Here is a 19,546-nt window from a genome sequence, read left to right as displayed (position 1 = left end):
TTTACTTAGAGCAATATCTAAATATTGTCCCAGATGTCAGCTTGTGTCATTTTCCAGATGTCTTGAGTGAGTGAGGTATGGCAGCCAACTTCCTCGCGCACACACACACACACACACACACACACACACACACACACACACACACACACCTGCAAAGATTCAGCCATTCATACACATGTACACACACACGCACACAACACACACACACACACACACACACACACACACACACACACTTAACATCACCTGCTCTACTAGATGCCATTCACAAACAAACTCACCCATTCACCCATACACATAGACACACACTGCGACCACCTGGACACACACACACACACACACACACACACACACACACACACACACACACACACACACACACACGCACACACACACACACACACACACACACACACACACACACACACACACACACACACACACACAAGTCCACTCATAACACTGCAGACTCACATGCCCCACTACCACTAATTATCCATGTATCCCACTGGCAATAATTGGGGAATGTGGCATTTTGGTAGTGTTAATTATCGTGGCTGACTGCACTAATTTATGCACCCAAGTGATTCTCTAAGTTGCATAGGTGCATAGATTCCTTACCATAGGCATCTTTGGGGACAGCACATGACCAAATAGTATAGGCTGCTCCTCCGGAATGTCTCATCAGCATTTAGCATGACCATGGAGATGGTCCACTGTGGTGTTTCTACTGACCGCGTAGAATCATTGCAGTGGGCCTGCATCTGAATCAGAAAGGGCTACTGTCTTTGGTTTTCCACCCATGTTAGGGCTTCCAGTTGACACTAGCTATTTTTGAATCCCAGTCCAAGTTACCTAGCAGTGGTGACACTAACAGTTGACATTCACTTGAAAGAAAAACTTAGGTTGTTTTCATTGAGAATGAATTTGTATGTTGACTACTGATGCACCCTCAATATCAGTTGCAGTGATATATTCTTATAGATGTCACTTTTCACTACACATTACTTAAATAGCTTATTTTAGTTTTGTTATTCAGTCATGTTATGCAGTACATTCCCGAACCTTGCTTGTAATGTATTTCCACTTCTTTCCCTGGAGTGTAGAATGTTTGTAAACTAACTAAATTACTGCAACAATGCACATGATGTGCCCAGTAAGGACAGCATAAAGCAAATATAAAAGTATTTCTGGAGTGCATGGTGACATTATATATGCGTGCGATTCATACATTATTTTCCTCATTTTATCTAGGAAATCTTGAAAACCTCATTGAGTGAGCTGACAGAACAGAAACATCACTTCAGCAACTTACAGGGAAGTCAGCAGTGGAAGATACAAAAGATAAAGGTGACCATATTAATTGCCTGGCATCAGAAGTATGTCTATAGCAGTTAAGTTTGTTTCCACTGTGCCAGATATGTTCTGAAATAGGTCAGGTTAGAGTAGCTTCAGTTGTGGCTGCAGCCAAAAATGGATTGTTTTCTAATCTGCTTCTGCAAGAAAAGGAAAAAAATAGCAGTTCTCAATTTCTTACTGAATTATTCAGATTCGGTTGTTTTTGTACCTCTGGAAATTCCAGTCATAGACAACTGGCAGATGCATTACACTTGCTCCCAGAATAGAACACCAATATCGAGTGTTCACAAAAGTACGTTGTCTCTCATTCTCTCATGGAGTATACCTATTACTAGGCCCTGTGAGTTTCAAACACATAAATGTTAAGTCCTTCCCTTTGTTTGCAGTCTGTGCATCTCCTCACAGCTCCAGCTACCACTTTGCATCCCTCCTTCTGAATATAATCTCCCTACCAATGACAAAAACAAACTGCACTGCATTAACCAGTTTTGCCATCCTTTCTCCGCAGATCTGTGATTCCCTTCCTGCTTACCTAAAAAGAAATATTTTATTTAATTAATTTAGAGTTGATGTGAAACAATTCTTATTCCAAGATGCAATTAAATATGTTACAAAATGGGAAGAATCCCCTGAATACAGATAACTCCCTCATTACAAAATCCTCCATACCATTACACTTAATCTGTTAAGGACTGTTAAGGACTTTTATTGATCCTTGTTCACTGTAAATACCATGCGTAACAATCTGGAGCTACCATTCAGTTCCTTCAACTTTATCTCCTATTTACAAATTTCTTCCTTCCTTTTGTTTTTTTTCATCGAAATCTTACAGATAAGTAATTCAGATTTACTATGTTACATGCAAGGCTGCTATAATTATTTTTTAATAATTTGTTGTATTATTTTTTTGTTGCTTTGTAATTTCTTATATTTTTTTAATCAAAGGAAAAACTGAAAACAGTCCATTTTGTCTAAGTGTTTATTAAAATAGATAGACAGGCAGTCACAAATACAATGACTGGGTCAGGACTGACTTTTGTAGAGAACACACTATTTATTTTACATTTGTTAACTGGGAAAGTCCGACTTGGAACGAGCCAATTTTCAGCGGAGACCTAGGGAGAAACGCTTCAGATGCATGTCTTTGAAACATGGGAGGAAACCAGAGCACCTGGAGGAATCCCACATGAACACAGGGAGGACATGGAGACTCGGCACAGAAGGCACCCCAGCCGAGAATTGAACCAGAGAACCTCTTGCTGTGAGGCGACAATGTTACCGCATCACCACTGCACCATCCCGCAGCACTTATGTAACAGTTTAGTCCACTACAAAGATGTAGCTTGGAGAATAAATTGCATGCAAACAAATGTACTGACCTTTGGGATAGTAGATGGAATTAGAATATGAGCAGGAGGGGGGAGGGAAGAAAATCAGAAAAAAACAAATCTGTATAATTGCCAAACTAGAACTTCTGTCAAGACGGTTACATAAAGATAATCCTGACTTCATGAGAACAACTCTTTCTTGAACCTCCTTTGAACCTTCCATTTTATACTTTCAGACTGTATCCTCCTGTTCACCTATATCTCTTGTTTGGGAGTATAAAAAGTTGGACATTATTGGTTTATAGGTTCGTAGCTGAATACTAGGCTAACAACCACTAGGGCCCTTATAAGCCTAGCTGTGCAACCCAAATGTGATCCACAAATTTGATTTATAAAACTGGTGATTTACTAACTGTCTCTGTCCATCAGAGACATAGGAGCCAGACCGGGATGAATTTCCAATTCATTAACCCAAGTTGTGCTTAAAAAATGATAGGAAGGAGCTCTTCTTCACATGGATGGGGAGCCTGTTCCAGAAAATGGGATTTTTTTGAGAAACATATCTGTCCCTCCAACATGCCCTGTTTATTCCACAAGCAAAATTCAAGTCTTTTAATGTAGTAGATTTGATGCTGTTTGGTTTGCAGATGTGCAAAAGGTTCATCAGAACAGGGTCCAGGGATGCCAGACAAAGATCAGCTCTCAGCAGTTTGCATGATACTCAGTAAAGAGACTGGGCTTTGAGGTGATCAGCATAGGGCATTGTGTTTGCTCCCTATATTGTTTCTGTAAGGACCCTTTGTGGACATTCCAGTTGTTGCATGTGTACGTTGACATACATACAGAAGAGAAAAGAATACTAATAGCCATTTGTTAACGTGTTAGGCCCACTGGACATACAGTCCCTTTTCAGAGATGACCCAAGAGCAATGTCTGGCTAAGTGACTTGCTCAAGGTAGGCAATCGAAGGCTGAGGGAATCTGACCCTGTACGGCAGGAACTATACCCTCAGCTTTAACCCTCTGCACCATACTTGCCAGTGATTCTCTTGGGGTACCTAATCATTTCTATCATATCTCACACTTCATTCCTTTCTTCAACTAAACATAGCAAGGTCTAGTACTCTTTCTTTTATTGCTTCTTGTGAAGACATGCAGTGTTTTTGTTACCTCCAATACCTTTTACATCTTCCATACTCTCTGTCTCTTGGCAATATTGAGATTTGCAGAACTGCACCCAGTTCATTACTATCTGTTAAAACAGAAGAGTAATAACTGCTTCTCCCGTTGTCTGGTTTGAACCATACTGCTAGTATATCTACATTTTTGGCTGACCTGCTATACTTTTGCTTACTTTTCCCCCTTTGATATGAGTGTTCTGAGGTACCTTCCCTGATGCTAGGTCTTCCCCTCCCAGGGTTTACTCTTTTTGAAGGCTATCTCTTCCCAGATTCATTATTTACATTGTATCATTGTGTATTGTGCACCTGTTTTGGGCTGCTCTTTCAAACTTGCCAAGTTCTTTTTCCTTCCTTTCTGCACTTTACTGTAGATCTGCTGGATTGTGTAGCTATGCCTTCACTAAATGGCAAACCTTTCCTTCCTGCTGTTGTTCAATGTCATTTACAAACACCTCAAAGAATTATCATATGTAGAAATCCCCATGGCATCTTTCCAGTAATCTTGAGACCCTCCATGCCTCCATTCCTTTCAAGGAGGAGGTCACAGAGAGAATATTCTTCCACCAGTTAGAGTGAGAGACTATCTCTGTTAACAGGTGGTTACGGGGGGCTAATCATTGAGAGTGACATACCTTGAAAGGTTGTTCTCTTCTCCTTCATTTAACCCTTTCTTCTGTACATACCCTCCATCAAAAGAGCTCTCCACTGAAAAGTAGGCATCCTCTTCACAAGAAAGACCCATTTCACATTCCATCAGTGCGTGTAGTGCACCAGCTAGTGTTCATAATTCCTTCTGATTCAGAAGAAGATAGGAGACATCGAGGTCCATTTTGAATCTCAGCAGCCACAACATGTCTGTCACTAAAGAAGAATTCTGCTGGATCACTTTTTATAAGTCCATTACACTACTTCTGTGCTTCATAAACATGGTGTGTACAATGGACATCTAGAATGCCTACCATCACATGAAGATCAGAGAGTGAGAACAGAGACTGTTTTACTTCTAGGTAGAAACCAGTCACTTTCATTTTTGAATACTGTCATTTGACCTGTCTTTAGCACACAGGTGTTTTATAAAGCATAATCCAGTGGTCAGTACACACCATTTGATATAGTATCAATGTTTTCCTTACCTGAATGATTGTCTCTCAATCACTCATGGTAACCACTGCTTGCTTAGGGCCAAGGATTTTACATTGTCACTCCTTGATAATCGTAATACAATGGTCAGTGTGTACATGTCACAGGCAACTCCCATCCAAACAGTACTCTTCCTGTGGAGTTACTTGGATACCCCAACCATGAGGGTCTTACCTTTTCGGACAAGGTTTGAGATATATTACTTTTCCAAGCCATCCCCAGATCTATTCAGTTATTTCTAGGGTTTATTGTAGAAGTCATTCTTATGAGTCCCATGGGCCTTCACATGAGACTTGTCCTACAGACCCTCAAGGTATCCTGTAGGCAAGGTGAAATAGGATCTGTGGGATCTTAATATTGCATCAGTTTTCCAGAATATGCTACAAAGTTGTTTGCTAGTGGAAGAACTTGACACGGTTTTTACAGTCTTCCAACCAAATCTCCAACTCTAAAGACACGTACTTGTGCAGGTACCACAGTAATGACAAGTTATTCAGTTGCTGTTTTCTTCACTTCAGTGTTCACAAAACTGAATTTAAGGAAAAGGATTTGGCCAAAGCATTCTCAACCAAACTATCATTAATAAAGTAGCCTACTATCTTTGGTGTATATTTTTCTAGGCAGACAGAGAGGTCATTGTTTCAGTACTGGGCCATTAAAGCAATATTTTTAATGTAGTCATTCAGGACATCTCACTGCAATGTATAGTGAAATTATATACTATGGGAAACTGGTTTTACTTTGCTGATCCATTCAAAACTGCAGGAGAGTATCCAAATTTATTTGTACCACCCCCCCCCCAATTATCTTTCAACATATTCCACATAATATAAAGTAGAACCTGAATGAATTCCTAGCAACACTCTACAAAATTAAAATCAAAATAAAATTGGCATTATAGGCAAATGTAGAACCCCATCTAATGTCCCTTCAGAGAATTCAGATTTAGCTTAACCAGTTTGAAAAGTTAGCCATTGAACCAAATGCTTCAGATACCCAAATATAAACAAGAAAATATATTTATTTATTTAACATTTATTTACTGGGAAAGAGCCCACTTTCAGCAGAGACTCAAGAAGAAACAGTCCAGACACTTTGAGAATGTGGGAGAAAACTGGAGCACCCGGAGAAAACCCAAGCAGGGAGGACAGGCAAACTCTGCACAAAAGGCACCCCAGCTGAGAATTGAACCAGAGAACCTCTTGGTGTAAGACGACAACACTAACCGCTGCAACAGTGCGTCATCTTAATAGTACTAAAACTACCAAAAACAAAACCTCTTCAGAGATTTTTGGACTTCTTAAATGTCAATACACTTGACCAAATTGTTCCCATGCATACCAGAGATATTATTCCCCTGAAGTCTTGTCCTTAGAGAAGTTCCTCCCATCACACACACCTGCTTCTTATTCCAACTTTACTCAGATTTGATCATCTCGCTGTGACCTTCTCCAGGAAAACCTTCATTGCAGCCCCAATAAGTGTTCTACATTCAGAGATTATGCCAAAATCAGTCACTTTTTATTTACCAGATTTATTGCTAATCAGAAATGGGATAACTCTCCAGCAAACCCAATGCCTATTTCTGATTCCTACTCGTCTAAACTTTGACTCCTCTTAGATAAGTACGTTTAGGCATCTGAGCACCATATGATGTCAGCATTGCAAGTTTAAAACTAAACCCATATGGTGGAACTCCCATATCAACAAATTCTATATAAAAAAAGGAAAAAGCTCCTGGTCATTTATAAAAGATTTCTACTTAATTATAAAAAGGAATATAAAACTCATTAGTAAGTCACTCAAGCTTAACTTTAGGAAATGCAAAGCAAGCTGTGAACTTAGGGATGCATCCAATTCAAAGAGAAAACATAAAGCCTTCTTCAGCAATATTAGGAAGTTTTGACATCACCAGCAGCTCTGTACTGAAATTATTTCTAATGGCACCTCTTCTCTGACCCTGAGAAAATTGTTAATAATCTTATAGACAAATCATCTACCAATTTCACACCACCCACCCTACCCTATGCTCCCTATTCTCCAAAAGTCACACTGGACCAAGTCCTTTTGCAGTTTTCAAAATTAAAAAAATATGAGTTCCATTTGTCCTGACCATATCACCAGATGTCTGCGAGCAAAATCTCGCCATCATTTCTTCAGCCTGAGTCTCTCCACTAGTTACATTTCCAATGTGTGTAGAACAGCTGCTGTGTTCCCCTGCATGAAGATAGTCCCTCTATTGATCCTGGAAATCATAGGTCTCTTTGGCAGCATACATTTAAATTAACAAACAAATAAATATGTGACCACATATCTTTGTATATACACCACCTGGGCTTTGTAAAAGGCAAATCATGCTTGCTCAACCTAATTGAGTTCTTTAAAAGGGTTACTGAGCCCTTGCATTACCTGCCTGGATCTCGCCAAGATCTTCAATACTATTCCCTTAGGATTATTGACAAAGTCCTCCAAATCAATGTTAATCCATACATAGATAACTGAATAGCTAATTGGTTGTCTCATATGTCACAGACTAATAAGGCTGAAAGTATTTGTTCTAGACAGAAAAATTTCCCTAGTGGTGTTACACAACGCTCTTTCCAAGGACCTCCTCCCATTTTACATATACTTCTCTGGCATGAAAGCTAATCATGGACTATGGCTATTGAGTTTGTCGATGACTACAAACTGTGGGCAGTTATCAAATTGTATTCTGATACTTAAATTTGCCAACAAGGGTTAGACTAAACAAATGCTTGTTTTTCTGTTATAGTTAGAAAATATTTCTACCTTGTGCAACTGTTCTTTCACTGTATCTTCTCAAGGACTGAACAAGTTATAGCCTCACTTTATTTCTCAGTTACTAGGCCCATTAGTGACTATAACGTCCTCATTCAGCATGTACATTGTTACGCACCTAAACCAGCTTCAAAGACCTCACACATTGTTAAGCACCTAAACAGCTTCAAAGACCTCACTGTTTCTTCACCAAAATGATTGCATGCCTTAATAGCACATACTGTCCTAACAGACTAAATGCCCTGTTCCTCTGCTCAGTGTTATATAGGCTCCTCCATAGTAGTATCTGCTTTGCCTTTCATGCAGTGAATTACATTGCATTCATTAAATTCCTTCATTAAAATAGAGCTAGTGATAAATTAAACACCTGATCTAGAAACCGAAACCTATACTGTTACATTAACAATACCATCTGGCTTGACAAGTACCTAACTTAAAATATATACCATTTGTGGAATAGGCTCCCCTTAACTAGAATGCATAGTACTTACCTAGCAACCATTAAAACCAGTCTGGATGGATGATTACAAGTTTTCACCTAGGATATGTGATGAAAATTGTCTTACCTGATAACACTATTGATTGGGTGATATAGCTAAGATTCCCAATGGTCTTCTTGCTATAAGCTAAGTAAGCATTTATGAACCACTGCAGCTAAAAGGAACCTTTTATTCTGTTAAAGTCAATTGTTTATGTTAATCTGAGTACTGGGATCATTAAATAGACAGGTATGGAGATTGTAAAAGTGCATTCAAAATGACATTATGTTAAAAAAAGTTTTGAAAAAAAAGCAGATGTATTAACTGCAGAATGTGTGGCTAAATTACAGTTTAGCTGGAGCAAGTCTTTTCTCTGACTGGAACAGAAAGACAAGAAGAAGACTTTGAATAGGACCAATAAAGTAATATTTGATGTAATTCACAAACTGGAAAGATAGTGATGAAAGTGGGGAAAGCACAATTTGTGGATAGAAAGGGCTGTTAACAATTTTCTAGAAATTTGTAAATTTCTATTCAAATGTCTAAATGTTCTTCTTTAACTGTTAGGGTCTTAAATAATGAAACTAAAGAATGCTCAGTAATCCAGGATTTGGACAAAGGAGGATTTTATGCATTTTTTCAACAGTTGTTGGTAAAGAAACACTTAAGAAATGAATGTGCTTTAGCTGGAACAAGAAGTCATCGGACAGTGATACATATATGATTTTTTATTAAGTAATGACAAAATACAGGTATATAAAGTGGTTTACTACCAAAATGTTGAAATTCACATGGTTGACGTTCATAACGTCGAAAGTCATTACACTGAATGTTCAAAATACTGAAAAAAATCTTTACATTTAAATGGTCAAAAAAGACCTGCAAACTAACACTAGTGTTTTTGCAGGGGCCCTGCACCCCCCACACCCCCTGCTACTTAAATATTACAACTCCGAGATTGCACAACAGTGCAGACAAGGGAAAAATCCTTGCCCTGTTTCCAACATAATATTTGCAGGTAATTTGCATGCACTTCCTGTCGACCAAATGAACTACTACATATTCATGTGTCAACCATATAGGTCGATCATATGAACGTTAGACCAAATGAATTTTAACATTTTGATAGTAAACTATGTAAAGGTTTTGTTTTACCAGAAGCAAAAATTCCAAGTTCCATTTATAAATGTTTTGTAGTTCAATATGTGCTTCAAAACATCTTTCTTTGCAATGAAAATAAAAGCTGCATCATTTAACCATGCTGTCCGACCAATTTCACATACTTTGAGCATCTTAGATACTGCATAATGCATTCTAACCTTCCCGCATACAATATAATTATAATTCATCTGACATCCCATCTTCCTGGCTTCCCTTGCTGCGTTCAATTGATTCTCCCTTCCTTTGCTCCATACATATAATTTGTGGTGTACTTTCATTGCTGCTCCTTTATTCTGTGATGCCATAAATGATTATTACTTTTACCTTGTTCGCCAGTGGTATTTCAGCTTACCTGTATTTTTTTATCTTCATGCAGTATTTTTTGTTTTTGAACTATACTCTTCCATAACTCTTTCATACAATTGTTTATACCTTAAAACAACTGAATTTGGAAGAGTTTGGGAAGCATAGCTTAAATTGCATATGAGGTGAAAGTAAGACAGGTGTGGATTACTTTTTAGTCACTAAGGAAATGAGGTTAAGTTTTCTTGGTGCTACAGCGTTCCTGTTTTAAAGATTGTTTTGCACTTTTATCAAGACTAAATGAGATTTGTATATCATCCAAAAAAGTTTTGACTACTTGTAGTTGTGTTTTCAGTTCCTCATTGATGAACTATGTAGTTTGAAGTCATCCACAAAAAGATGAGAAGTCTTTACACTTTGTTGTTATCTGGGAGCAAAATTGTAGCCATGACCCACTCTGTTACATAGACAGCTTAATGGGTTAAGAGCAAGACAAAAGAGCAGTGGTGACAGAGTCACCCTAGCATATTGACATTTAAATTTTTATCCCTGGAATAAAAAGATTTGTCACTGTTTCATGGTTGCTGTAATGTAATCAATCAGTGTAGGGTGTATCTTATACATATTTATGCAGTCTTTTATCCATGAATGTGGGATACTGTCAAATGCTTTTTTGAGTTTATCCATGCCGTACTTAGATTTTTCCCCTTTTCACAATTCTCCATTATGACTTTATTTAACAACAAATGTTCCTTTGTTCCATATGACTTTTATTTGTTACCGTTTTGTTCTAGTGTCATGATTGCGTGTTCTTCTAAATGAATATAAACTCTGTCATCATCAATTCCAGTGTATAGTGTATACGTCGTCAGAAGGCAAGTTATTTGTCTATAGTTTTTAGGATAGCTTGCAGGCTCACTCCTAAGTAAGAGTATTGTTTTTCCTGTTGTTAACCAGGCTGGTGTCTGTTCAGGGTGCACATATAAATAGTTCTTACTCATGGCTAAATCTTCGTGTAAAGATGTGAATACTTTTAGCCAGACGTTAGATACCAAATCTGGGCATTGTGTTTTCCAGTTAGGAGCTTTTCTTAACTTTATTTCAGTTTCTCTGGCCATTACTTCATCCCATTTCATATCCTATACATTTGAACGTCTTATTCTTTCTTTTACTTCTTCTATACATTCAGCATATTTGTTATGTTCCACAGGATCTTCATAGATCATTCTCCAAAATGTTACCTGTTTTTTTTTTGGTGGTGTTTCAATTCCTTTTGCATTCTTTCTCAATACTCTAAAAACTTTTTTGGGTCATCAATAAATTGCTTATTTTGTACTTTTCCTTTATATTTATCTGCATTTCTTATATGTTTTTTTGCCTGTGCTGATATTTTCAGTTTATTATTTGTGATAGTATATGATAAATCCTGATGTGCTCTGATACAGCACATTGCTTTTATTAGATCTATCTTTCTGAGATTTTTGTTGATCTGTTCCCTGTTCTATACTCTTCTAAAATTGACACTTCTTGTCTTAATTGCTTTATAGTTTTCTCTATTCAATACATTCATCATGGCATTTGATTTATCCCCTTCCTTTCCCTTACTGCCCCATGTTTTTGTAGTAAGACTTTATCTGTTATTAATTTAGCTGCATAGCAATACATCTTATTTACTTCTGTTATATTGCATGAATTTCTATGAACAGTTCTAACTACTGTGTTTGTTTTATGAAACTTCTAACTTTTGGGGTTTTATTGACTTTCTGTGATCGATTTCTTTCATTTGTCTTAATTTGTCTGTCCATCTCTATTAAATCAAGCAACTCTTCTCTTAGATAATTTTCTTCTAAACTGAGGGCACATTCTTTGTTCTCCATTTCCTGTGGGCATTCTACAGAAAGTTCCAGAGTATCTTCCTGTGCCACATTCTCTTTAGTTTCATCCTGTGTCATCTGTTGCTCTTTCAAATGGGAACTCACTGGCCTATCACTCCACAACAGTGACTGCATCAGTTACCACAGTTTCCTGTTCCTTCCCTTTCTGTGCAACTCCAATTCAATTTTTGTACTGGATTCCTATGGAAGGCTTCAAAGTATATTCATGTGGTGACTGATCAGATGTTTCCCATTCCGCTGGTTTCTCCTTAATTTGGGGATCCATTGCTCTATCTTACTGTGGTGTTATCAGAGTTAGATTTTCTACACTAAATCCACTTTGCAAATAATCCATAACTTCAGTTTCTATTTTGTTAAATTCTCATTTACTAATGCTCTTTCCTACTTTTCCTCTTTGTTTTCTTATTTTTGCATTGTAAAATTTTTCATATCTGAATGCCTTTGCCTGGATTTCTCTTCAAATATCTTTGGTGCTGCTCTTACAGGTTTATAGGCATGTACTAGGCTAATGGCCCTGGAGCCTTTACAAGCCTGGCCCATAGGATTACCCTGGCATCGTGCCACCTGACCTTAGTTCTCAGTGCCTCTGTTGAGTAGAGCCACTGGACTGATGCCTGGGGTGAATTTTCTATTTCCCATCCATGGGAAGTCTATTCCATAGCATAGGCAGTCTCTGGGTTATGAACCTGTCCCTCCAGCTTGTTCTGTTGATTGTTGTAATTAGGTTGAGGTCTCTGGAGCATGTGGTGCAGAGGGATTGGGACTTCTTTAAGTGTAACATTTCTAACAAGGCTGGGTCAGACATGGCTTTGTAAGTCAAGCAGAGATCGCCTCTAAGTAGGCGATATGAGACAGAGAATAGTTGGAGTTTTTTGAGTCTGTCCATATAGGACAAGTATTTAAGGCCTAGGATCCTCTTTGTGAGGTACTTTTGTGGCCTTTCCAGTTGTTGCAGGTTTCTAGTGAGGTACATGCCAAATGGGACATTGTACACGATGATTGGCCTAATGAGGGAAGAGTAGAGGGAGACAATCACCTCTTTCTTCCTGGATGCAAAACCCTTAATAATGAAATGTGCCTCATAGAAGGACTTTCTAAACACAGTGACAATGTGGTGGTCAAAAGAGATGTTGCTGTCAACCTGTGTTCCCAGATCTCAAATAATGCCTTCTGTGTTCAGTGGACTACCATCAATGTGGTAATTCATGGGAACTGGGTTTTTCCCAAAGGGGATGACGACACATTTTTTGGCATTGAGCTTAAGGCCATGGTTCTGATACCAGTCGTTGGTCTCAGTGAGGCCTTTCTGTAGGATGTCAACATCACTTGGGGAGTTAACAATAGCTCCCAACTTTCAATCATCTGTGAACTTTGTCAGCCAGAGTCTCTTTGTGTTGCTCTGAACTTCCGAGAAGTAGATACCAAACAGGAGAGGACCCAGGACTGAACCCTGTGGGACTCCACTCGTGACTAGTTGGCAGTCTGACTTGGAGACAGCTACTTTCACACTGTGGGTTCTATCTGTGAGCCAGTTTGCAACCCACCTAGTGATATAGGGGTTGATGCCAAGCTTAGTGAGTTTTTCTATGATTCCTGAGAAGGGAATGGTATCAAAGGCTTTGGCCAGATCAAGATAGGCTGCATGAACCACCTTACCTTAATCCACAGCTCTGGTGACAGACTCAAAGAAGTCGACCAGGTTGAGCAGGCATGATCTACCCTTCACAAAATGAAACTGTGTGGAATCCAGAGTTTGGAGATTCCCTATATCCTTGTTTATTAGGTCCGTGATGATGCATTCTATAACTTTGCATATCAGACTCGTCAGGCTAACGGGGAGATAGTTCCCAGGGTCTGTAGTCGCTCCTCCTTTGTGGAGAGGGATGACTGTAGCAGTGCGCCATTCGATAGGGACAATGCTTGAGGTGAGGCTGTGATTAAACAGGGCACACAGGTGAGGTGCCAGTTCACTCTGTAGTTCATGTAGAACACAGTCAGGGATAGTGTCAGGTCCCATAGAAGCTGTATTCTTGACCATGGGCAGTGCTGTTTTAACCTGTGCAGCAGTAATACTGGGTGTCTGGCAATCTACTGGTATTGTGATTGGTCCTTTGGTGGGGGAGAGAGTGGTAAAGATGTTTTTGTATTGATTAGTTTTGCTTTCCCCTTTGCATAAATATTTGCATGAATATTGCGCCATATTAAATCTCGTTTTCCTTCCCATGTCCATATTTTTTCTTCAGATGTCTCCTGCTCATCCTGTTTCTCCTTACTTGGGGGACTCATTCCATCATGCTGTGATATAACCTGTGCTAGACTTTCTACACTAAATCCTTCACTTTGCAGGTATTCCATAGCTTCAGCTTCTATTTTTTTTAACTTCTACTTTACTAATCTTATGTTCTGCGTCCCCTCTTTGTCATCTTATATTTTGTATTGTGAAATTTTCCATATCTGGATGCCTTTGCTTATATTTCTCTTTAAATAACATTGGCTCTTCTTTTTTTGTATTGATTAATTTGGCTTTCACCTTTACATAAATATTGCACTACATCAGATCTCTCTTTCTTTCCCATGTCCATGGTTCTTTTTTATACCTTTCAAAAATCTCAAGCTTTTCTTCTTTATATTTTCACACTTCTTCATTCGCTTCTTTTTCCAAACTACCCAAGGTTTTTTGGTCTATATAAAGGTTTTCATAAATATGTTGTATTAATGAACACAAATTTGCATTTAAAGCTGTTGACAGTTTTTCTTGTGCAAGTATGTTTCTTTTCTCTAATTTCTGTCTTAATCTTTTTGTATATCTTCCATCTGGAAATTCTGGGCTTCTTACATAATAGTAACAGTACACACTTTCTTTCTTATCCTCAATAGTCCACTCTATCATAGGTTCATAGGTTCATAGGTAGGTACTAGGCTATCTGCCTGAAGGCATTTATAAGCCTAGCTGAAATGTGTTGGCTTTCGCCGTCCCCTTAGATTAGTTCCCTGTGCCTCTCTCTGTCCAGCAGAGCCATTGAAGTGATCCCTGGGGTAAACTTTCTGTTTCCCATCCACTCGTCAAGGTTTCTCTTGAAGAGGGTTAGCGAGGAGCTCTGCCTAATGTAGATTGGAATCTTGTTCTATCCTCTTTATGGTTCTTTTCTGTCCTATCAGTTTTTGTGATTTTTGTGGACTACTACTTCCTTCTACAATGGGGGGGGGGGGCATCCTCCCCCTGGGCCTTGCCTAGCCCCATTGTAGGAATGTTTGTGTGTGTCTTGAGGATTCTACACTGTCATTTTTTCCCATCCTGGCACCAGTGCTCCTACCAGTAATGAGCACTTTTTTATCCTGGATCTTGTGCACCCAGCTATCGCTTTTATTTTTTTAACTTACTTCTGTCCATGATACATGCTATATAAAATACAGTCTGTATATCAGTATCATCTTGGTGAGATTTTGTGAAAAACAGGGTCCACCACATGAAGGTACTCACCAAGGCTTGAGGATGAATTAATTTCCAGCAATACTACTCTCCTTTGCTTGCTAATTTATCATATCTCCAATCGGACCCCTATGGTCCATGCAGGTGTGATTATATGACAGAAGATGGGAAAATAGTACTGAAAAAGGCTGAAATGTTTTTCTAATGTATGATAGGAAGACAGAAATTGTGTTATTGAACTAAAGGACTTGGTGAGCACATTGTGTACATTAATACATTCTGATATGTATTTGTGATGGTGGATCAGTATAACAATGAAAGCATGAAAGTGAGGGTAATAACATTGTTATTATTACAATAAAATGAAATTATTATTTAAAGAATAAGATCAGGATGTGCAGGGTAAAATGAGTGATGAAGTTACTGCAGAAATGAAACAGATTCTTTCCATGTGTTTTTGCTTCAGATATGCTTTATTCAATAATTCTTTGAACTGAACCCACCTTGCCTTTTTTATTGTTCTTCAAGCCTTGCTATACTTATTTTATTATTTTATTTAACATTTGTTAACCGGGAAAATCCAACTGGACGCAAGTCCCTTTTCAGCGGAGGCCCAGGAGAAAAGCTCCACTTAAAAAATAATACATACAACAAATAATGCATACATCAAGAACAGTAGATCAGTACTGCAAATGTACAATAGAATATAATCTTAAGAGTGAGACATAACTAGAAATCTAGAATATCTGACACTTTGTGTAATTAGAAACATAGATTGTGATACAAGACAAGTTTAAAATTCTAGAGTATAGGACGCTTAGTGTAATTAGAATTATACTACTCAGTTGTAACACAAGGTATTATTTGTGTCATACATTTTGTGTATGACTATTAAGAGAGACTCACATCTAAATGCAGTTTAGGAAAACATATTGGATTAACCAGGAGCCCTAGCATGGAAAACATACAGGATTAATCAGGAGCCCTACATGAGCATATCCAGTTGTTGGTTAGGTGGGTTTTTAGTAAAGTTTTAAATTGCAGTGGATTTGAGGTAGATATTATATTAGAAGGTATAGTATTCCAGACTTTAGTTATACAGCTGGAGAAAAGAGATTCTCTGGCCTGATATTAACAGTGGAGACTTTTATAAGGAATTTATTATTTGAACATAATGTTCTGGTGCAGGAGTATGGCTGTAGTAAATTTTGCAGGGCAGTGGTATTTTCTTTGTCATAGAATAGTTTATGGGCCATAGCTAGTTGGTTATAATATAATAGTTGAGGAAACTCTAGCTAGTTTAGCTGTCTGAGTGATGTACAGTGATGTAATTTGGAGTTTGAATTGGCTGTGAATCTTGCAATTTTGTTGTAGCATGTTTCAAGTTTTGTGAGTTCAGATTTCCTAAGATTGGTGAGAATTGGTGATGCATACATGAGGGTAGAGATTAAGTGTGTTTGTGCTATGGTGATTTTGGTATTGTTTGTAAAGTTTAGTTTATTCCTATACAGAGTACCTAGTTTTTTGTGGACTTTTTAATGGTTTGAGCTATGTGGAAATCAAATCTCATGTTATTGTCAATTTCTACTCCTAGCAGTTTTGTATGGGCAGTGAGTGAGATTATAGTCTTGTTAGCAGATTCAGTAGTGAATGTGGAAGGGGTTGCTGTGGCTTTGGTGGGATGAAATAGTGTAAGTTTTGTATTGTTAGGATTCAGGATCAATTGGGAGTTGGTTAGCCACTTTTCAATTGCAAGAAATGAGTTTGGGGTGAGTACCTCTAGTTCTGGAATGGTGGGGGCAGAACAGATCACTGTGGACTCATCTGCATACTGAATTAGGGATGCTTGTGGGACTGATGTATGGAGATTATTTGTAAATAATGATAATAGGAGAGGACCTAGTGTAGAGCCCTGGGGACACCTATGGTGTTAGGTAATAGAGGTGAGAGTTCTCCTTGCCATAGTACTGCTTGCTGACATCCAGTCAAGTAGTGTTGTAACCAGGCAAGTGAGATTTGGGAAACGTTTAGTGAAGAAACGGTGGAAATACGTTTACTGTAGGATACCGTGTTGAAGGCTTTTGATAGTTCCAAGAAAACAGAGAATACATGTTTGTGATTATTTCTGTGTTGATTTATTATGCTGGTGAAAGTTAGTAGGGCAGTGGTTGTACTACGATTTGGATGAAAACCACGTTGAGACGGAGTTAATAGGTTGTTTGCTTGAAGGTAGTGCAGGAGTTGTGTGTGGACAATTCTCTGTCTTGGCTTCTGTACACTACCTTTTAAATAAACTTTATTGTAAAAGTTTATGTCACCAAAAAAAAAAAAGAAAAGAAAAAATATAGAAAGAAATACTCTCATACATTATCTATTGGCCCTCACATTTATTTGTACAAAGGCTTTAGAGGTTGGTTAGGCAAAATCCGGAGCTTCAATGTATACTAACTATCTCTGCAGTGCAATAACTGTTTTTAAATATTCTGCAGCTACTGTTGTATCTGAACTTCCCTTTCACTCCTTTATTTATATATAGTTGCTGGTTATTATAGCAATAACCCACGCCTGGGTGTGGGTAATGCTGGATTTACCCACGGTTGGTGTGGTTTGGTCATGAGGGTGAAGCCTGAGTGGCCAAACAAAGACAACCGTAGGTAAATCCAGCATTACCCACACCCAGAAGTGGGTTATTGCTATTATACAATGACATTATTTAAGAAAATAAATACTTACTTTTCTTAAATAATGGCATTGTATAATGTCTCCTTGCCGCCCTTCCGCAGCTGTCTGGTATTCTGCGGCAGTTCTGATGTACTGCGCATGCATATGCTTACGCAGTACATCAGAGCTGTGGGTGGAAGCAATGGAGAAAGCAAGATCTCTGTTGCTTTTTACAAAGTGTCTTGCCATGTTAAAGGAGTTTAACAGTGCGAGACAGCTTTAAAAAAAGCAACGGAGAAAGGAAGATCTCCGTTACTTTTTTTAAAGCTGTCTCACTATGTTAAACTTCTTTAACATAGCAAGACAGTGTCTAAACAGCAACAGAAATCTTGCGTTCTCTGTTACTGTAAAAAAAGACTTATACTAATGGAAAAAGTCCGGGCGACCAGACCTTTTTCCATTAATATAAGTCTGATTTACAATGTGCATGCTGACCAATCAGCGTGCACGTTTTGGAATATTAATTGGGGGGGTTGTTGTATAATAGACAGTATTACTGGTTATAATAGCCATTATGTAGTTTTACTGCTTATTGCACATCTAGGATAATATTAACTCTGTAAGTACATGAGTCAGTGTATGTGGTCCTATTCTGTCACATGCTTAGTGTTCTATATCAATCCTACTTTTTATTGGTGTCCATCTCATGACATGCACAAAAGGGATTTGTTGCAGTCATCAGCACTGGGGTACTGAGATTGTCATCTTGCAACTCATCTCTCATCTAGGATATCCATCCTGTAAGCAGTTACTTGTGGTTCTTAAGAGTGTAGAATTATATTGATAATGACAGCTTTGCCACAGTGACTGACGTGTTTTGCAATATATTTCGGTTCTTTTGTAGCTAAAAATGTTGGGAACAACTTGCATGCAGCTCAGTGTTACAGGTCACACTGCCACAGCCAGTGTTATAGTAAAACACTGTCTTTCCACACCATTACAAGATCTGTCCTTCTATTTCCTTACAGAAATGCTCCACAAAACTGATTCACAACATCCAGTACAATTTTGCTAGGCTCCATCAGTTTCTCATACAGAAAGAACATAACCTTATCCAGAAAGTGAAAAATCAGGAAGAGAAAGCTGAAGAACCATTAAAGAAGACAGTCACTCTGATTCAGGAACAAATCCAAAAAATTGAAGAGGAGATATCCATACTGCAGTCCATCATTGATCAGAAGGATTTGCAGTTTTTACAGGTATTATTCACTTCCAAAAAATTCTACAGATCTTGACATTGTGATTTTGTAAGCCACCTGAATTGCATTTTGACCATCTTACTTTTCTAAAGGAATCAATATGATCATCACAAAACAAGAATGTGACTACAAAGTGAGAACAGGAAATTAAATAAAATCATATCTTATAGCATATTGATTTAGATGATGACTTTTAAAAATGACACAGATGCATTTCAGTTTGATATTCAGAATATCTATGTTAACTAAAGACGTATAAGTTATAAATTCTACACATTGACAAAGATAGTTGGTAGTGGCACTTCTTTTTACAATAAGGTACTACAATTTTAAAAGATTTAGCACACAGTATAAACATAGTTAAAGCAGTAAGAATTTTGTATCTTTGTAACAAAAATCAATATTTAATTATATTTCTACTATACATATTTATTTGTGTATTTATTATTATTTATTTATTTGTCTTTGTTTACTGGTAAAGTTCGACTAGGTGATATCTATTTCCAGTGGAGGCCCGGGGAGAAAAGCTTCACTTGCTTACAGTGCATTATA

At 38.0% G+C, this 19,546-nt stretch overlaps 1 protein-coding gene across 2 annotated transcripts in view; it reads left to right on the top strand.

The window, feature by feature from the left end:
* The window catches only part of LOC122811574 (nuclear factor 7, brain-like), a 150,103-nt gene that overhangs the window by 35,090 nt on the left and 95,467 nt on the right, over window positions 1–19,546 (top strand). Inside the window, exons 2-3 of one of the 2 annotated variants that reach the window (XM_044083501.1) lie at window positions 1,255–1,350; window positions 18,764–18,994. In XM_044083501.1, the coding sequence (XP_043939436.1) occupies window positions 1,255–1,350; window positions 18,764–18,994 (327 nt within the window). The remainder of the gene's footprint in view (window positions 1–1,254; window positions 1,351–18,763; window positions 18,995–19,546) is intronic. The other variant, XM_044083502.1, reaches the window with a different exon arrangement.

The sequence above is a fragment of the Protopterus annectens genome, chromosome 9.part0, assembly GCF_019279795.1.
Source record: "Protopterus annectens isolate FY-2018-M chromosome 9.part0, PAN1.0, whole genome shotgun sequence".
Taxonomy (NCBI): Eukaryota; Metazoa; Chordata; order Ceratodontiformes; family Protopteridae; genus Protopterus; species Protopterus annectens.
This window is presented reverse-complemented; position numbering and strand designations above follow the sequence as displayed.